Raw genomic sequence first — 13,329 nt, 5'->3', positions numbered from 1 at the left:
CACACACACACACACACACACACACACACACACACACACACACACACACACACACTTTTCCCTGCAGGCAGGTAAAACACACAGTGCATCTTTGGCATATTAAATTACTGCTACAACAAACTCCAGACCATAAACAGCTTTTAAACTCTAAAACAAGAGCCCAAAGAAAAAGGCTGAGTTGTAAAAGGGTCGTTTTCAAAGGCTGAATATGAACACAAAGTAGCCAATACCAGAGCCTGTGATGCCTGATCGCTCAGTAACAGAATGGCAGCCTGGAGACAATAAAGCTGTGTCTAAAAATTGACCAATAACATTGCAAAATCAATGTTTAAGCTCAAAGAAACCCTATGGAGGATGCAAAAAACAACAACAACAAAAAAACAACAGCTAATAATGAAACCAGCGCCTTGAGCACATTTTTAAGCTTTGCCACATAAAGTGAAAAAGAAAAACCACCAACCAAAAAAAACAAACAAAAAAACACAAGCTTATTTCCCACAAAATTGCAGCATGATACATCATAATGTGAATGACAGTAGGGCGGTGATAGCTGTAGTATGCTCAGCACCTCATCTCACAATCAAAACTGCATCAGGTACCTCGTTCACATTCATTCTGAATGACAGCATCGGAGCAAATTGTGTCTGGCTTTAATCTTGGGAGCAACGTGTCTGGTGAATCCTGATGAAGCTGCGTCTTTGCTACAAGCTCTTTAGAAGCTCGTCTAATCAAAGCTGCTCCATGCTGCTAGCCTGCGGCTCCACTCTCGACAGCCCTCGGGGGGATTAAAGCTGATTTCCCTTTTGGCCAGAGTCACACTTGTGAGGGTCCAACTTGCTCTGGCGCAGGGTGAGAGTACTATCCTTGTCACTGACACTTTGCTTACTGTTGTTTGATGCTGGGCATGTCTCTGCGGCACCCTGGCTCATCTATCACAGTAACTGTGAATGGCATATGGGGACAGCAGAGAAACAGAGGAAGGCTACTGCCAGCCTCCCCCTTCTTTCACTATATACTTAGTAATCTGCGCTAACGCTGTTCCCTGAATGGAGACCTTGTGTTCTGAGGCTCCAGATGGGCAAAAACAACACAGCGCACACTCTCCAGTGGGATTGAGCTGAAAACTATAAAACAAGCTAGGAAGACTGTGAGGACATTTCTGATTTTGTGCAAAAGGAGACTCAAATGTAAATGTTTTGATAGCACAGTATTTGACTGTCAAACTATCAGTGCTAAATAATTAAGACTGTATTGTTGATTTTCTCCTTTCTTAAGCAATTTTCAGGTGCTTTAAATCCATAAAACTACACCAAAATCTTGGTAAAAACACTTATTTTAATTGCACATTGTGTATGTACAGCACAGTCTTGGACAACAAACCACACACTTGATGTAAACCAATCCAGCTGACAATGGATACAGGCCTGTTTTGTGGCAAGGAAATAGTACAAAACATCAAATGGAGGCGCCTAACTACACAGTTTATTTGCCTCGTACTCCATATAGTTTGGTTGTCTGGCACTGAAAGTTTGCAGGGCAGTGAGTATCCTGGTCACATCGGCACTGGACAGTTTGAGTCTGTGGCGGAGCAGGCAGGCGAACAGATCCACGTGAGGGGCCCCCGGAGGCGAGAGGCGGTTGACCCTGTAGCGCAGCTCCACCAGCTGCAGCAGGGCCGAGTCCTGCGATCCCTGAGTGTACGGGTAGTCTATCTGCAGAATCAAGTCCTGGATCGCCTCGGGGTCAAAGTGCACGCTGTAACCGAACAGCTGCATGCTGTTCACCTTCATGTAGCCGATGTTATTGGAAAGCTCCACTTCCTCCAGAGACTCATAGTACAGTGTCATGTTCCTGTTTCCTCCTGTCACTCCCACAGGGTCCCTGATATTACTCCTCAGGTAGAAATGAACTGTCTCAAAAAAGCTCTTCCATCTGTTTCCCAGAGTCAACGTCCAATTATAGCAGTCCAAGGGGATATCCAGCTTGGTCCGCTCCCAGTCGGGGTATCCGTGCTGACCTATCGGCATGGTCCAACTCTCCGAATGGCTGCCCCCAAAGGGATTCACAAACAGCGACAGTGCTGGCTCAAAAGTGCTGTTTCTGGTGAGGCAAAATTGTAGCGTGAGTCCGAGGAGCATATGAACACGGTTGGACTTGACCCGGTTGCTCTTGAGCGTGAGCAGCATTCTTTTCCTCCACGAGGGATCAAACCAAGTGTTTACACGCACGTCGTTGCTCACAAACACAGCATGCAGGGCGATGCGCGGGTCACGCCGCTGGAGCAGGTAGCGCAGCTCCAAATCCTGCAGATCTCTGTCGCTCTCCAAACCCAGATAGGGGTCGGTGGGGTCAGGCACGGCTGACCGGCATACTCCCTGGGTCAGCGTGAAGCCGGGGTTACAGCTGGAACATCGAGTTCGGTTCTCTGTGGAACATGAGGCACAGCGGGGACCGTCACCCACCGAGCAGGGGATCAGACCCTGGCAAGGTGGATGGTTGTAGGGGCAGGAGCAGCTGCGGCTCTCATCGCTGTAAACACCAACCTGATTGTTCTCGCTGCAGTACAAGACAGAGAGAGCGTAGCTCAGCCAGAACTGCAGAGGCCTAAAGGAGAGACAACAAGTGTTTCAGTACAGCTTCAGGGATACTGCTGTATTGGTTATTATATAATAACTCATTTGTCTTTGTCACTTTGCATCTTTTTCATGTTTTTGTGATTATACAACAAAGAAAATGTTTTGCCTAAGAAGATTAATCAAGCTTTGCACAAACAATGTGTTGTTTTGATGTGCGGCAAAAAACAATTTGAGCCAAACTCGGGCTCAGCTGGAGTCATAACAGAAAATCAGATCAAAATGAATATTGTAATTTGCTGAATTCTCATTCTGTGGTGCAGACCCATGCCACTACTCTTATTTCTATCTCAAGCTTAGACTACTTTTAGAAATATAGCCACATAGGAACGCTTTTCAAAGAGCCCCATTATGTGTCTCACAGCATGAATTTGGAGATTTTATTATGTAGAATCAATAATGTCTTAAAAAAAGATTCTGTGAAACTGAACAAATCTTTGCAAGTAAGTGACAAATCCAATAATAAAAGGCTGTGATCTTCAGGTCTTTGGGGGGGCACGGCATCAAAAAAGCGAGGAAAAGCTCTAAAGATGATTCAGTGAACACAGTTCATTACTGCATCAAAATTCAATTCGATTTTATTTATAAAGCACCAAATCACAACAGCAGTCGCCTCAATGCACCTCAATGTAAGGTAAAGACTCTACAATAATAGAGAGAAAACCCCAATAATCAAATGACTCCTTATTTGCAAGCACCTGGCAACAACGGGAAGGAAAAACTCCCTTTCAACTTGAAGACATCTGCAGGAGAAACAGGCTCAGGGAGGCCATGACCAGTTGAGAGTATGCAAGTAATAACTCAAAGTCATATATTAACAAGGTCAAGGGACCAAGGACAGAAGTCGGACGATTTCAGCCTGAACAGGTAACCGGCTAGTCCTTCACACTCAACACATGTACAGCAGCAAGCAGATAGCCATGCTAACGCGTCATTAGGTAAAGACACAATGAGGAGGTGGTGACCTTCACACAGCTGAACATGAACATTTCAAAGAAGCAAACAAAGGCAAAGTGGATAAAGCTAAAGCTGTCTTGAATTCTGAGTCAGCCACAAGCTAGCAGCCTCGATATGAGCATAGGATCAATGCAGTTATTAGGAAAACTACAGAGACGAGTGAAAAAGAGAAAAGGGTTGATTTCCTCCTATCTTGTGATGTTATAAAGTAAATATGACCTTCTTCTACAAAGGAGAGTTACCACCTGGCATTTAATGAGCCCACAGTTCAAAAGTTGAAGAGGTTCACTGGTGATCGTGGCACAGGTGACTTGCGCATCTGTGAAACTGCCGTTACTGCTGAGCAATATATGCAGCCGTCTTTTCCAGGGACTGTCTTGCTGATTTTAGCACGATAATACCAAACTCCATTCCTAATGTTGCTATAAAAATTGTCTGTGTGCTGAAGCGAGATCTTCTGGAGCATTAAGAAATGAAACAATTAAGTGTTGTTTCAGCAGCAGGGACACAGTTTACCTGGCTTCAAATTGAACAATGACAAAAAAAAATTTATTTTCCAAAACCTTTGTACCATTTTCAGATAAATGTAGGTTTTTAATGATTTTCAATGCTTGTGTTTTTATTTAAATTTTAACAGCATCCTGCTACTAACTTTTTGAAAACAGTGTAATTAAATTGAATGAGAGGACGCATACACACACACCAAGAAAAATGATCTTCCCGGTTATCCTAAACTACTATTGAATTTCTTTTTTACGAGCAGAAGGAGTCTGATAAAGAGTGTAATTGGATTGTGGACTGAGGAGACAGTGTCTGTGTTTGAGTAGTACACTGATGGATCGTGTCATTTAGTTAATTTCCCTGCCAGAAATAGCTATCAACACAGAGTGTTCATAGGAGAGGCATAAATCTGACTGGAGTTATGACCAACGTGGTCTCTGATAGGGCTGCTCGAATAGACCGTCCAAGTGGCAGTGCTGCTGATACAGCAGCTGTAACAGTAAAAAGAAAATATAGGAATTATATATAAGTAAACTATATTACTGTCCACGGGTTCTGATAAAAAAAAAAGAAAAGAAATGAGATGACGTGAGAGGTTTAAAGACGCTGGATTGATTGTGATATAGTTTGAACCTGCCGACAGTGAAACGTGGCCGTTTGGCCAGCTGGGATTCCGTTCGTCTTTCTGAGGCTGGAACAGAGAAGCCGCTTCCCTCCTGTCAGCACTTTTCACCTTACTCCACGACTACTTTTCCCTCAAGTGCCTTCTAATAAGTACCGTCTCGCTCTGCTGCTTTCTTTCACTGCCTGGTGCATAAATCATTTTCACAATTATAAGTTTTGGGGAGCACCTTGGCTTAACGGGCAGCAGCATGAATACTCCTCCCTCATGTTCCTTGCTTGCTTCTTACCTGGGCCTCTGCTGGATCATTTTGGGTTGTTTTCGGCACCTCTTGCTAAGGCTGAAGAGCTTGTTAGCGGTGCGGCGCGCTCTGGTGAGAAGCTGGTTGCTACTGGTCTCCAGCTGCCTGTATCGCTGTAGGAGGTTGGCATCCATCCTCCACAAGTGCTCCACGACAGATGTGTTTACAGCGAAATGGGTTGGCAGGTTCCCAACGAAGCTTTGGAACTCCTCTGGTAGGAAGGAGAACATGAATAAGTAAACTTTGCCTGTGGCCATAAACCGCAGGGTGACAATATTTAAAAAAAACAAAAAAACAAAAAAAACACACAAACGCATCCATTCCTCATTGTTTGTCCCTGAAAATCAAACAACCCAAAAAGGAGAAATAACAGCTGCAAAGCGCGGCGTGTTTTGATCTTTTATGCCTCTTTTTTTTCAGGAGGGAACAAATGATTTTCATATTCTATGCCACACCTGTTGTCAGAATAAGTCACTGTATACCTTTAAGGCAACAAGTCTTATTAGAGAAATTGCTGTTTCTGACATTATTAATATGAAAGGGAGACATTTTGCCGCATTAACGAGAAACGAGCGGTGCCCCTGATTAAACTTCTTTGACATTTTTTGATGCCGGAGGAAACTTATATCATGAACTGTGTCACCTCTCAGTAGTACAAAAAAACGACGCAGTGCATCCTCTCTGCCATTCTCTTTATACGCCCTTTCTAATCTCTAATACACAAAGAGACACAAACCCAGTGCACTCAGTGTCGACATCACAGGCAACAAAGCTGCGCTATAACTTTCTTCAAACTAACCTACAGCACTGCGGTGTTTTGTGCTGTGATACAGTGGGCTCTGTTTTTAAAGCCGCTGCTGATTTTGTGCCGACGTATATCTGTGTAACTGCAGGGTAAGTGTCAGTCAAAGCTGCTAACTTCCTCTGCGATGGTTTTGTGTTTACGGTAATTACAGTCTGAAAAAGAAAGCAATAGCACATTATTACGTGCTTGGACAGAGGCCAGGTTTTGTGCAATAGCTTGTTCATTTGTTTATGTAGATAATTTTTTATGGGTTTTTTTGTGCACAGAGCTGAGAAAAATGTTTGTGCGAATCAAGCAGTTCAGTGATTTCAAGTTTTATAGGCTGTTTTCCCATTGTGTCTAAATGGACGCAAGATGAGTGTCTCCCCAAAGGGAATTACTGGCATTATTTTAAAGATAAAATTTATGAAAATTGTACAATGACGTAAATTTAATAGGAAACAATCAGCCTGGCTCTGTCTAAAAGTATTAGTATCTGTTTTAAGGACCTCTGCAGGTCACCAGTCAAATAATATCTTGTTTTTTGCGTTAAAACAACATGTAGTGGATTTAGAGGGTCGCTTGTGAGACTATTCCTAGACTAAAAAAAAAATACAAATCATGTTTGATATTTCCTGTACATGTTTTTATGTTCACAGCACTTTGATGAGAACAGATGGATTTAAAAGAAAAATCCCTAAGAGCAGCCCTAAGCAACTTGAGAGCATCAAAGCCGTCATTTGATTTGACACAATGACTGACAGGTCTCTTGATTTGAAGTCTGGCAGCTGTCAGAGTTTGACAGCTAAGAAAGCATTCTGAACATAAAACAAGACTTTTGTTTTAAGACTAAACTTTAAAGTGTTTTGTTCTTGAGGAAAAAAATGACCTTAGTCCCAAAGCACGTACGTTTGAGGAGGATTTTAAAAGCCACTGTTCCACTCGTGTGTTTTCTTTTTCTATTTTTTGTGAAAGCACTTTTCAAGCTGACATTTTCAAGTCCCATTTTGAAGGAATTTCTGACTCACCAGATTCCTCAAACTCCTTGTAGGTCAGCCTCCAGGCGTCTCTGATGCGCAGCAGGTTGTTTTCCAGAGTGGCCAGGTCAGAGCGAGGACAGTTACACTGTGGGAAGTCCACGCTGCAGTCACACCAGCAGTCACTGTTCTTGCAAACAAACTGGCCCTCAGATTTGCAGCCAACGTAGTTGAGAGCTGCCTGAATGAAGCGGCTCAGCAAATAGCCTGGAAGGATGACCTGCAGCCCTGCGGAGCACCACAGATGAGACACACGAGGGAAAAAATTAACAAACTATTAAACATGTGAAAGAGCGGCTGATTCATCCTCATAGAAAAAGCAGTCTGTGTAGCAAAAGTGAAAACATTTGAACACGTCTTGTTAGTTGCTGTAGTTTACTGTTGTCTAAAAATGATTAATCTTACATACATAATCCTGCGCTGTACTTCCAAGATAAACAAATATGTATTAATCCACCATTTAAAGCAGTCCTCTAGCCTGTTTGACTCAGCCTTTTCAGACGCTTACTTACTACTAGAAAGGAACAATTAAAAAAATAATAAAAAAATAATAAAGTAGTTATGTATTTTCAACGATTTATATCTTTAGTATTAAACAGTGGATTATTGTAGATTGCAGGAAGGAAGTTGGAATGAACAAATATGTGAATGTTTTTTTTAATGGTTATGTTGATGCAGCCTTGCATCATATGTATACCCGGAGCAAGAGGCAGGGTACACCTGGAACAGGATAGGCTCTCCCGCTACCCTGATTAGGATAACCTGAAGACAGCGGATGGATATGCTGATGTAGCCTTCATTAAAGCATTAAAGCAATTTTCACAGTGTGGGAAATAAGCTTCATGGATCTCTCAGGAACATTTAGTAGCTATAAATAAAATAAATAAATAATTGAAATAATAACTACTGTAGCTATTTAGCTTAGCTTAGGGAGGCGATAACAAGCTTGGCTATATGTAAAAACCTCCACTACTGGCACCTAATCGTTGTCTCATTACTAACGATTGGTCATTTTTGACCGGCACACCAAAAAAGTACAATTGTTGAATAAAACATGCAAAACTGTATGCAGACTAATACAACTTATTTTATGTGCCGAAATCCTTTTTTTTTTTTTTTTAAACATGGAGTCTTAGATCAGTCTGATCAAATTAACTATATTTTTCTGAAAAAAAAGAAAACATGAAGGTTAATCACAAATGACTATTCTGCAAACTGTTTGAAGTCTAGATGAATCACATGATGACCACAAATTCTGACTTCACCCTAACTCAAAGGCTCTGACTAATCCTAGATGGCTACCCAGGCGAGTGAAGCCTAGAATTTCCACTAGTGACCAGTCAGCAGTGATAAAGTGATTCACAACAAGCGAATCGCTTTCTGTGTGGACAGCTCTTAACTGTCTGCAAAATGTGCATCAGCATCTTTAAATTCAAATGATCATGAATCAATGAAGCTTTCTAACGTGTGTTTAGCAGTGCGATGGCTGCAGTTACAGCCACACAGTGGTAATGTCTACCAAACATTAGTGTTACAATAGAGACTTACGCATAACACTACACTTTCATTTTAATGTCTTTAAATACAGGATTTAATTTAGAGGGTAATAAAGAATTGGTTTTGGTTTAGAATTAATTTACTTGTACAATCGCATAATACTGTATTCTAAAATAAATGCGCACGTTGTAGTGTACACTGTTATGTGTATGATTTACTCTTTGTTTTCTGAGTGACCTCAGTGGCAGCTGCTCCCACTCCCTTGGTTGATGAGCTAAGAGGCGGAGCAAGCCTGTATGAGACCTGCAAATTGGGTCATACCACAACTCTGGATCATGGGGGGGAAATGGAATTAGGGGTTTTTGTGTTCTACCCCTTTGTGTTTATGTGGGCTGATTTAAGTTTCCCCTTTGACTTGTTTAAGGAGTTCAGTTTGTTTGAGTTAGTAGTATTGTTGTCAGCTTTTAAGTAGAGTTCTGTTACTTTTACCTCTTTTATGGGCCCAAGATATAGATTTTTCTGTATAATTTAACCAAGTTTGTTTTTGGATAAATTAAAAAAAACCTTGTTTTTGGACTTTAACCTGTGCTTGACTTTCCTTCACTGCTCGGTCCATCACAAGCAGTGAAAGTGAGCGTGTTTCAGTTTTTTAGTGTAGTTTTGGTGCTTAAACCCAACCAAACAGCAAGTAAAACTGAAGTAAACACTGAATAAAAGTGACATTTAAAGCACTTCCACGTGATACTTCAGTTCCAGTCTTCTGATTAACAAAAGCTACCCCCATTTGATCTGCCCGCTCATCTAGACTTTGTCCTTTTAAGTGGAAACATTCCTGCATGTCGTTACATGATTCAATCAAATGGAAGGGACAAATGTCCAATACGATTATTTAGTTGGAGGACTTGGTGGTCATTATCATGGTTAGAGTTAGTCAGTCGGGGAACCCTTGGATATTCTGCTGATTTTTTCTCTGCTCTTTCCAACTGGAATGCAAGATAACCGGGTAAATACTTTGTATTCTGTCTGAGCTAATAAAAGGTTAATTAGTTTTGTGATTGCATTTCAGCAAATACCCTCTTTCAGTCTTCAGACAGTTTACCTACATGTAGCCAAAGCCCGCTCAAATTTTATTGAGCCAACAGAACGTGCTCTGCAGATGAACTACTGGCTCCCAAATCAATCTTAAGGTTAAAATTTACCCTGCAGCTGAATCTTGTTTTCAGGACTGTGAACCAACACGGAGCTGACTGTGTCCAGATTGTCATAGTTGCTGCATCCGAGCGGCCCGGTTCTTGTTTCAGTCACCTGGAAGCACATGAAGAGAAAACAGTGTTATGAACGCTCGCTCTGTCAGCAGTCGCCCCCGTTTTCACCCCTCCATCTGCGTTAATAGGTAGAAAACAACTGATAATCTTGGTTCTGCATGGATTACTTGAATATTTTCTTTTTCTAAAGAAAGGTCAAAAGAACATAGAAAGCCTCATCAAAGATGCATTTTATGTCTTAAAAGAGCTTGGTATTCAATGAGTCACGGTGAAGTAACACTGAAAAGGTCTTCAATTAGAAAGCTTTCTCTCCTCACACAGAATAATTTGTTCTGATGTGAGAGAAGGAAATCAACTTCCCTCTGACTGAAAAACTTTAAACTGACTCACTTCTCTGCATCTCTAACAGTAAACAATCCCAATGTTAAAGCTAGAAATTCAAAAACACATACATGCATATCGGGTATTTATATCTTGTGGGGACCAGTGTTGGTCAAGTTACTTGAAAAAAGTAATCAGTAACTAATTACTGATTACTTCCCCCCAAAAGTAATCCCGTTACTTTACTGATTACTTATTTTCAAAAGTAATTAATTACTTAGTTACTTGGTTACTTTTTAAAAACACGATTTACAACCTGAATAGGTGATAAAGCGATAGATCTTTCAGCCCAATTCTACTTTTTCTGCATAATCCATCATACAAAATGTAATCAAATGGAAAAGTCTCTTTTTAAAACTTGTTTTATTAGTTTTAATCTTTTAACTTTATGCATCAAGCAAAAATTTAATTATATGCAACATTCTCTGACTGGAAGAAATTTGTTTAACATTTAAACCTATTTTCTGCACATTCCAGCACATAAAATAAAATTTTTTTGTGTTTACACTCAGTCTTTCAAATAGATGCAAGTAAAACACAGCAGAAAATAAATAAAGTCAAAGACTCAGCGGTCCTTTGCTCTATTTTCACCTGTAAAGCAGGAGTAGCGTAGGCGGAGGTTTACCCTGGTGCAGGTGTGCCGCAGCGGTCAGTGGAAGAATCCGCGAGTTTCTCTGTGATTTCCCATTACGTCATAGCGCACTCGGTGCTTGCTTGGAAGTTTAGGGGTTTTTTTCGCTGTAAAAAGAAGTTTTCTTCCCACGCACAACGGACACTAATGTTTTTGTCACTTTTTATGGAATCAAACTCAAAGTAAGGTCAGTACTTCCACGCTTTAAACGCTGCACGCTCATACTCTCTCCCGCACTCGATATATGATCCATTGTTGATCTGCACACAGCTGTTGTCACGAACGTCGCACTCGCTTACGTCACTGTCGTGAGACATTCTCGCAAAAAAAATCACGGTTTTAGTAACGCAGTAACGCAGCGTTCCTACGGGAAAGTAACGGTAATCTAATTACCGTTTTTGCAATAGTAATCCCTTACTTTACTCGTTACTTGAAAAAAGTAATCGGATTACCCATCTCTGGGACATTATGAATGTTCCCTAGCCAGGGGTGGGCAAACTTTTTGATTCGTGGGCCACATTGAGTTCTAACATTTGACAAAGGGGCCGGAACAGGAGCAGATAGATGGCATGCTTTGAAAACATCACCTCATTGGGGGAAAAATACACATCTTGGGATATGGAGAAAACATGTGCTTTAATTTCCAATGAAAATGAAGAAAAGCATTACAATAAAATCTCTGACTTCGAAATGAGCCTTTAAACACTGAAAATCAAATAAATGAACATTTTATTTTAAAGCACTGAAAGTTCTGTTATCCTTCAGGATATCACATCACTCTCCTCCTAACTCTTTTTTTTTTTTTCCAAAAACGGTAGGAGATGCAGATGTACTTGTCCTGTTCCTTTTATTCAATTTGTTTCCCCGGTGCCAAAAGTCAACAACGACCAGTGCAAGAACGAAACAGTTGCAGCAAGTCAGTCTGTGAAGCGTTATATTTGATCTGCGCGCACTGTTCATTTTAACAACGTGCGTATCACGGAGAGACACACATTTTAATGGGAGCAGTGTTGTTGGTCTCCTTTTTTAGCCAGCGCATCAAAGTCTGGAGTTAGTTTTGTTGTGGCGATTCTCAGGATTGATCTGAGGTGTAGGTCTGTTAACTTGGATCTGTGGCTGGCTTTGTTGATGTTCATGACGCTGAATGTCTGTTCACACACGAAGGTAGAGCCGAACAAAGCCAACATCATCTGCGCTTTTCGCCTTAGATTTGGAAACGCGGCATCATTGAGTGAAGCATAGAAGTCATTTAGTTTCAGAGAGCTGAACTTCTCTTTTAAGGCAGGGTCAGACTGAAGGTCGATGAGTTCGAGCTGAAGCTCCTCTGGAGCTGTTTCGGGGTCTTGTGACAGAGGAAAGGCCACCAATTGAAGTGACTTGTCAATTTTATCGAAATCCAAAAACCGACGGCAGAATTCTCCGTGCAGTGCATCCAGTGACTCACTGTATTTCTTTACTTTTGCTCCGGCCTCTTTCAGCGTGGCTAGTGTAGGAAAATGAGTGAATGACTTGTTCAAAATCTGCCTGGAGAATAAAGCCAGCTTGGATTTGAAGGCTTTCACGTTTGTGTGCATGTCATGCACAAACTGCTCCTTCCCCTGCAGTTTCACATTGAGCTCATTCAAGTGTGAAAATACGTCCGTAGCAAACGCGAAGTCACACATCCAGCTCTTGTTGCTCAGCTCAGGAAATTCATCAGTCTTCCCCTGCCGCTCCAAAAACACGCCAATCTCCTCTTTGAGCTCCCACACTCGTTGAAACACTTTGCCCAAACTCAACCAGCGGACACGGGAGTGATAAAGCAGGTCCTGGTGATCCGCATCAGTTTCCTCCAGGAACGCAATGAACTGACGGTGCTGAAGTCCCCGTGCGCGTATGAAGTTGACAAGTTTCACCACAGGATTCACAACATGATTCAGCTGTAACACCGATTTACATAGAGATTCCTGGTGGAGGATGCAGTGGAGGAAAATCACATCCTGGTCAGGGTTTTCATCTTTCACTTTATTCTGGATTCTCCTCAGCAGGCCAACGTTTTTTCCCGTTAAATTTGGAGATCCATCTGTGGTGACGTTAACAAGCTTACTCCAGGGAAGCTTCATGTTTTCGATGGCAGCAGACACTCGTTCAAACAAGTCCTCTCCCCGTGTTTGTCCTTTCAGAGACTCCATTGTCAAAAACTCCTCCGTTATTTCAAAGGTTTCGTTGATTCCTCGGATAAAAATGAGGAGCTGAGCAGTGTCTTTGACATCGTTGCTTTCATCCAGTGCTAAAGAATAAAAAGTGAATGACTTCGCCTTTTTGTTTAATATGCTGGTGATATCTTCATCTATTAGTTCTACACGGCGAGTCACTGTCCGCCGTGATAAACTGATTTTCTCAAATTTGTCTTTGGTCTCCGGGCACAAAATACCTGCTGTCTCTACCATACATTCTTTTAAAAACTCGCCCTCTGACAGTGGTTTGCTGGCCTTTGCTATTTTGAATGAAAGCATAAAACTGGCCTTGGTACTTGACTCTTGAATGGCAGTTTGACGGTGAAAAAAACTTTGCTGAGCCTTCAAATTAGCTGCCAACTTCTCAGCAGCAGATTCCCGTTCTTTTGTTGAGAGCTTGCTAGCATAATTTGCGTGCTTTGTGGCAAAGTGACGGCTAATATTATACTCTTTAAAAACCGCCACAGTTTCTTGGCATATCAGGCAAACAGCAGATGATCGGTC

The 13,329-nt window shown here is 41.6% G+C and overlaps 1 protein-coding gene across 4 annotated transcripts in view; it reads right to left on the bottom strand.

Annotated features, from left to right (window-relative positions):
* Positions 1-38: 38 nt before the first annotated feature.
* LOC102307349 (BMP/retinoic acid-inducible neural-specific protein 3) overlaps positions 39-13,329 on the bottom strand; it is a 29,579-nt gene continuing 16,288 nt past the window's right edge. For 3 of the 4 annotated variants that reach the window (XM_042226182.1, XM_042226183.1, XM_005935699.3), the window contains 4 exons: positions 9,532-9,637; positions 6,827-7,063; positions 5,003-5,225; positions 40-2,604 (listed from right to left, as the gene is read on the bottom strand). In XM_042226182.1, coding sequence (XP_042082116.1) covers positions 1,470-2,604; positions 5,003-5,225; positions 6,827-7,063; positions 9,532-9,637 — 1,701 coding nt within the window. In that variant the 3' untranslated portion in view covers positions 40-1,469. Of the gene's footprint in view, positions 2,605-5,002; positions 5,226-6,826; positions 7,064-9,531; positions 9,638-13,329 lie in introns of all 4 variants that reach the window. The other variant, XM_042226184.1, reaches the window with a different exon arrangement.

Source organism: Haplochromis burtoni, unplaced genomic scaffold (assembly GCF_018398535.1).
Source record: "Haplochromis burtoni strain Fernald_Lab_line unplaced genomic scaffold, NCSU_Asbu1 Contig_199, whole genome shotgun sequence".
Lineage (NCBI taxonomy): Eukaryota > Metazoa > Chordata > Actinopteri > Cichliformes > Cichlidae > Haplochromis > Haplochromis burtoni.
The sequence above is the reverse complement of the archived record's forward strand: the minus strand, read 5'-3'. Positions and strand labels throughout refer to the sequence as shown.